General features: G+C 40.3%; 1 protein-coding gene across 1 annotated transcript in view; it reads right to left on the reverse strand.

The window, feature by feature from the left end:
• Nucleotides 1-223: 223 nt before the first annotated feature.
• Nucleotides 224-7,517, reverse strand: part of CUNH18orf25 (chromosome unknown C18orf25 homolog) — a 29,734-nt gene continuing 22,440 nt past the window's right edge. The window contains exons 4-5 of the mRNA XM_017743666.1: nucleotides 6,127-6,253; nucleotides 224-2,487 (exon numbers count right to left, since the gene is read on the reverse strand). Coding sequence (XP_017599155.1) covers nucleotides 2,304-2,487; nucleotides 6,127-6,253 — 311 coding nt within the window. The 3' untranslated portion in view covers nucleotides 224-2,303. The remainder of the gene's footprint in view (nucleotides 2,488-6,126; nucleotides 6,254-7,517) is intronic.

Consider the following 7,517-nt stretch of genomic DNA (forward strand, 5'->3'; position numbering starts at 1 on the left):
ATTTTTTTGCTCTTTTTAAAAAATAGAAGTTTAAAAAAAATAATAATAATACTAAAAGAAACAAAACCAAACCAGTTCCTACCTATCCAGTGATTGCGTTTTTCAGATCACTACCCTTGAAATTTGTTAAGAGAAAATACATAGTGTTTTAAATAAAAGAAAACCTGCATTGGACTACCATACATGAGCTGTTTAAACAAACACAGTGCACAGTTGGAGGAAGTCTGGTTAGGAGGCAGTCGTTTTTATGTACATGTGGAAGTCACATCATATACAAACTGAAAAACAAGGAGAGTTAGTTAGCATTTTTTCATGGAAGGACTGCAAATGGCTCCCTGCAGCTTTCTCCACAACTGACCTTCAGGAGACTCTCTGAAACGGGAAGAAGCAGTCACAGGAGGTGGCTGTTCCAAAGTTACCTTCACAGCAGGTGTGCGAGCCCACAGCTGATGGAAACACGAGGAGAAAGGATGGGCAGAGCAGCACAGGGCCCTTCCCTGCTGTGGGATGGAGCCCCACAGGCTCCATCCACGCTCCCCTCCCTCCCACAGAAAGGAATCGGTCACTAAAACCACCACAGATATTTTTCTGGCCATGCAAGACACTTGTGTTCAATGTTCTAGAAAGCTGGAAGTGGGAATATCAATCCTTACCTAGCTGTTCTGTAAAGTGCAGTATGAACTGTTCTGCTTATGGAAGAAACAGATGTTTGTTACTAACTATACCCCCCTGCTGGGCTGTTTTTCCTTTATGTGACAACACAGGTAATTCTGTCTTAATTTTTTTATTTTGCCCACAGATAAAATTATGGGAAGCCAAATAAATTTTTAAACCAGCCGACACAAAAGGAAAGCAGAACTTCCCAGGTCCTGACCACCCCTGTTCAGCCTTAAATAGTAAAAAATCCAATGGCAGAGCTGTACAAAATTCCCAACAGAAACATCCGGAATATGAAGGAATGTTTCAATTGCACAGTAGACATTTAAAGTGAATAATATCATCTTGTTAAAGTCTGATCTTTGGTTTTCGCCTTGGGAAAGGCTCAAAATGACAGGTGAGGGGGGGCAGGAATTTCCACATATACCACAGAAACTGCAGCCCGCTAAAGTGAGTAGTTCCACTGATTTTGTAAATATTCTGGTAGAAAGTGTTTCCTGAATCATGGAATTTCCAAAACTAGCATGAGAGACATGACTGAAAGCCAGGGAAATGGTGCAGATTACTAATTTAAAAAAAAAAAAAAATTAAAAAACCCACAACCTTAGTTTCTGACCCCGATCCTGCAACATTTTTTAGGACAGTTTTAAGCACTTGAGTGGCCCCACAAGTTCCAGGAACAGTCCCAGCTGAACACCCCTTTGCCAGGCTGGGGTTTTGGAATTTGCTTGGGATTTGAGTTTGGTTTTTTTTTTTTGAGATGGTGAATGACACAAACAAGCAGCAGTAGAAACGGGGACTATGAGTAAAACATTTCAGTTCTCTCCTTCATCTACTCCAGGCAAGACTCAGATAAAGGTAAAAAAAGTTCAGCTATAATTAAAAAGCAGAGGAATGCTGGGCTTTTTATTTCCTTTTCCTGTGCTTTTGCAATGATCAGCTGTTCCTAAGTCACTACTATTACTATTTTAGCCATTCCAAGCTGTGGGAATTGACCAGTGAAACACAGTAGTCAAGTAGACAGAAGACTCAGCACTGAAGAGTATAAACTATAAATTACATTGAAAATAAAAATGCTTTAATTAAAAGCTGTTCAGTGCATTTGTTATGGGCCATTTGCATTATAGACAATCCCTCCTGCTGGTAACATAACCAAATCAGCTTGGGTAAAAGTACTCCTGGCCCAAATTTTGGAAGTGTTGAATACCGTCCGATTCTGCTGAAATCAGTGAGGACACAGCATTTCTCAAAATCACTGACGCTCACACAGCAACACACTAACTTCTACTAAGAAACTCAAGATACTGATAAATTAAAAAAGTCCTGGAGTCAGGAGGTGTGGGGGAGGGTGGGAGGATGTTAAGTTTGCACGCAGTTATTCCGTCAGATATACACACACACGTTAGTAACTGCAGATGTGTTTTAAATTTGGTGCTGTTAATTCTGGGCAAGAATCCTCCTTGGAGAAGGCAAAACCATTTGAAGTGATACTGAAGCCATACTACATTCCTGTGGACGTGCAGAAACACCGCGGGTTTGAGTTTCCTAGTGCCAAGGACGGGGCCTGCGGAGGTGATGCTTTAACCTCTGAACTTCTGTGGCAGGGAGGGCAGGAGGGCAGGGGGCAGGAGCACAGTGACACGGCATTACAGGAGGTATTTGCGCCTGGTGTCCTCGTCCAGAGTGAGGTCCACCACTTCTGGGGGCGAGGACCAGTTCTGCTGGGGAGCCACTGCTGTCCAAGGCTGCGTGGGCTGGGGGCTCCCGAACGGCGAGCCGCGCTTCCAGGAGGACACGCTCTGGATCACCCCTCCCCTGGGATGCACACACCTGCAGCGAGGAGAGGGACACAAACAGCATCAGGGACACCGCTCAGCTCAGCCACCAGATCCCCACCTCCAGTGTTTTATCATCATCTGATTAGCACGTCCCTCTCCAAACTGGATTCTCCACTTGTAGAGTCCATGGCATCTCAAACACCCAGTGAACAAAGCTAAATTTAAATTTGGGGATTTGGTGGGGATTAAATTATTCTAAAGGAATGCCAGTGGGTGTAATGTGATATTCTTTATAAAGTATGTGCATGGATCCCAATGATCTTGAGGAAGCCTGCGTCACCATGTGTAGCACCATGCACAATTTCCTGCTAGGAGCTTTACCCACTGGACTTCTTAAAAAGAGAAAAATTTGAAGTGAGGCTGCCTGAGACAAAAAGAAAATCTATACTGCAATATTAAATTAAAGCCATGTTAAAACAAGGAGGTAATGATACTTTCATTACAATAATTGCAAAAGAGATCTTGCTGATTACTTTATTACAGCTGTTATATTTGATTTTTTTTTGTTGTTTTGGTCTTCTTAACTGAAAATCACAAACATGCTGGGAATTGTTCACTGACAACAGTTCAGCCCCACGTCAGCAAAACATTTAAGCTTTAAGTGACCACAGCCAATGAGACTAAAATGTGTATTTGAAGATAAAGCTCCAGTGCCCTGCTGAAGCAAGATACACAGGTACCTATTCACACAGCATTTTTACCTATTATATTCATAATAAATACATGAAAAATGAAGCACAAGTTAACAGCAATTAGAAAAAAGAAATGCAAAATGAAAGGTAGAATAATTTTGCTGTATGATGAAGTGATGACAGGAATTTACTAGAGGCTTTAGGATGATCACTCCATTTCCAGCTGCAAATCCTACAGAGGCAAGTAAAACTTGATACCTAGTGCTCCAAAAATTGTTTTGCTTTTGTAAGCACTGGTGGTGGCTGCATGGACAAACACGAGGTGTTCTGGCTGCTGGGGTAACCTTTTCCCATTTCTTTGTGAAGGCACGTGTATCTCAGGAACTCAGATTTCCTGCACTGATCAAATACCCCTGACATTTACATTTTATTTAATCCAATTTAAGCTACTGCTATTTATTTTCTCCAAAACTACTTAGGTTATGCTCAGCTCTCTTGCTTCTGGTTGGAGTTTCATGAAATAGAATGAAAAATCTCATTCTCTGAGCTGTAACTTCTCTGAATATAAATGTCTCATTGACTTCTCAGATACGCTGCTTAGGTTTGGATGTGATGTTCAGAATGGCTTTTCTATTACTCCTTCAGTCTTAAAAAAACATAGTTAAAGTATGTATCTACAAAGAATTAGCAGTTAGACCCTGGAACTCTAACAAATGTATGGGATTTCCTTCCTTTAAAGCTTTCTTTTAAGGAGAAATATTTTTAATCAAACTGGCAAGAAAAGCTTGTAGGCAGAGCAAATAAAATATGATGTTTGGTCTCTGGGACTGTGGTGCATCATTCTGAGAACAGTCCTCAGTGTTTAGGCAAAGCTAAGACTAACATTTCTTCCTGAAGATGACAAAAACCGAGCCATAAATTATCTCACAGAAACGGTACCTCGGAAAAATAAAAGTGTTTATCCTCAAACAAGTAATGCAAGCAGCCAACAGCAAAATGTTCAGTCAAACATGAGCTCAGGGAACATGCTTCCAATCTGTCGCTAAGGGAGGATACCAAAAAAAGGCAATCAAAAAAAAAAAAAAAAGGAGGGATACAAAAAAGCTTCCTAGGAAAAACTAGAGGAAAACTGGTTTATATGCATGCACGATTTAAAAAAAAAAAAATCTACAAGTGAAAAATTAAACAAACTGAAAAACATGACTTGGTGTCCTGAGTAGATGCCAAGTAACATCCAGTAATATCCCATTGATGAGAAACAGCACCAATTCACTAACAATCTGAAGAACTACAAAGGATGGACAAACTCCAGGGCGTCACGACTCACACCAGCCCAACGAGGACATGGAATAGGGAGCACGATAAAAACCAGGATCCAAACACCACACTAACTAAGCATGCAGAAAATACCAATCAAAAACCTAACTCTTGTCCAAATGACAACCCTGTCAGAAGCCCATCAATACTTCATAACTGCAAGCCTAGGCCTGAAAGAGAAATAAAACTCTAAATAGGATTCAAACTGAAACGTGTGAGTGAGTATTCAAGGGAGGCAATGAACATTGGTCTGTGGGAGATGGGTACAGGAACAAAGGAAAGCACAAAAGAGTGCCTTCAGCCTGATTTGATGAAATAATTTCAGTCCATATCTACTAAAAGTCATTTTAAACAGCAACTCTGCATTTAGTCCACGTTTCCATTCCTGTAGAGGATGAGTATCATGGAGGCAGCAGCATGGAAAGCTTTCAAATAGGGGACAGCAACACAAGGGTCCTGTGTGCAGTGCTGCACAGACTTAGACCAGCCAGTGCTGGAGGGTGAATCCACACCCCTTACCATCAGCACAAAGACCCCTCCAAGCCCTGGGTTCTGCTGCATAAACAGCCAGGAGAGCTGCTTCCTAAGGAATTACCATCTTGCAAAAGAGTAGGCCATGCAAGGACTTAGACGGTTCTAAAAGCAAAGACTAAATCCCCCTTTCTGGACCCGAAAATTTCCTTTTTTTCACATCCAACAGCACTGGGCTGTGCCCACATTATCCATAAAGTTTCCTGCCCGGGAAATTGGGTCCTGCACACCTTCTTTCTTCTTTCCTCAAAAAAGATGCAGTGAAGGGACAACAAGGAACTCTGTTCCTTGTCCCAGCTCTGTTCCTTGTCCCTTCCACCCCTCTTCTGCCTCCAAGCAAGCACTAGGCTTCAGAAAAGTTTTGGAAGGAGCTTGTCTAGGTATTGTTTTAACTTGGTTTTAATTCACCAAATTCACATTCCACAGTATAAGAAAATGTCAGGTTTGTTCAACTGCTTCATAATATTTTAAGGCAAGGAAAGACCATAGACCAAAGATGAAGAGTTACATCAAAAAATGCCTACCAAGAAGAACAGCTGGACAGGTTTCTGACTGAGAGAGAAACCTCTGGCACCCTTACCCTCATCTACTTTGACTTCTCTTGAATCTTAAAATAAAATTAAGATTCATAATTATCTGATTTTTAACCTAAAGGGGCTATCTTATGACATTAGCCATTGAAAAACTGATAGTATTTTTACCCCTACTGACTAATTAAATAAAGTAGAAGCTAATAAAAGAAATTTGAGTTAATATTTTGAAAGGAAACAAGAACCCACATAAAGATTTTCACTTAGTTATTTGCATATTCACATATACCTTTAAAATCTGAATTCCTGAGGTATGTACATTTAGTATCTCAATATTTGGTATTTTTATACTACACATGTTTAGCCAGGTAATGTTTGATATTGAATCACAAGTTTAATCTGAATAATTACCAAGTCGGTCACTTTCTAAAGAAAAATTCATTCTGACATCACCACGACCAGCAGAACAGAAAAATAAAGTGCAACATTTGCTTCCTTTTGGGCATCATCCATGGATGGGTAACCACAGAAGTGAAGGCCAGCAGTTCTTTACTGATTTTGGTAATACAGACATTCTGATAAAATGAAAGTAATATTACAGCAAGAAAAAACAATTAATACCTGGCATGTTCCTGAACTCCAACAATCTCTACTTCGCTGTCAGAAGAGGCAATGTTAATTTCTTCATTGGCCTGGGCATTACCACAAGAGGTTTTGTCACCTGCAAGGAAGCCTGGATCCAAATGACCTACATATGGGGAAAATGGGAATACAGACAGTGTTTAATGGCTTGCATGGCTCAGAAATCAGCTGGAAAAGGAGTTTCCCAACCTAACAAAAGACCAAAACAACACTGAGATTAGAAAATCTCATTAGACCAAGTTTTTAAACTCACAGTTTATCACCTGCTACAGGAAAACCACTGGATTTAGCCAGTGTCAATAGCTGTGGTGATGGTGCTGTCACACAAATGTGAGCAAAGCCTGATTGTTGCATCAAGAACAATTAAAATTTCCAGCTGAAATGTTAGGACAGTGCTAAGAGCTAAACTGCCCCTAGACCTCTTTGACATTAAGAAACAAAACAATCTAAGCAAATACAGTGATACTATAGCAAAAAAATCCTACAGGCTGGATAGAAACATCCCACTCATAAAGGGAAATTAATTTAATTCCCTTAAATAGAAAACGAGGGGAAGCTGGTCAGTGAAAAAACACAGCAAACTCATCCGTTTCTGGCTGTGCTGCTTCACACATCTGCTCTAACATTATTACAAATGCTTGAAAAGAAAAAGTGGTGTTCTTAAGGCCCATATGCAGCAGGGCTGGTTTTTTATTACAGTCCTTCAATGCCATCCAGTCTGTCAGTCAGTCAAACCACAAGCCCTCTCTAAATACTCACAGCAAGTGTGGCACAGCACGTTTTTGCCTTTTTTGCCAAGTGCTGGTAAGAGGGTTCTTCACCCCAATTAGTGAAGCTGTGTTGAGTCATACAGGATAATACTTGCATGGGAAACACAAAGCAGCTGAAATTATTACTTCTCTCACAGAAAATAGATTTCTTTAAAAATCAATTAATTAAAAGATATAACTTCTACTCTCTCTTTTTTTTTTTTTCTTCCAGGAAAAAGAGAAGATTATTAATTCCACTTAATTCTCTATCATTAGCCTGGGGGACACTGGGCAGCTATGAAGTAGGTGATACAACCTACTTAAAAACCACTTGCTCAGCTGTACTACACAGGGGAAGAGTCATTTGTTGAGCAGGAAATTTGAGAGTAGGTGAATATTTTATGTGTATCTAGTTTGAGTGGACACCTCCTTGAAGACGAGAGGAGGAGGAGAAGCAATAATGATCCACAGGATTTAAAAGGTGTGCGGACATGCAGAACTGATTATACCCCCAGGGAGATTAAAGGAAACAGAGGGAAGAAATTAAACTTAAAACAAGTGCCAGGGAAACTTTCTAATGACTGCTTTAAGCACTAGGGAATGATGCAAGCAAATAATATC

This window comes from Corvus brachyrhynchos, unplaced genomic scaffold, assembly GCF_000691975.1.
Source record: "Corvus brachyrhynchos isolate BGI_N302 unplaced genomic scaffold, ASM69197v1 scaffold8, whole genome shotgun sequence".
Classification (NCBI taxonomy): domain Eukaryota; kingdom Metazoa; phylum Chordata; class Aves; order Passeriformes; family Corvidae; genus Corvus; species Corvus brachyrhynchos.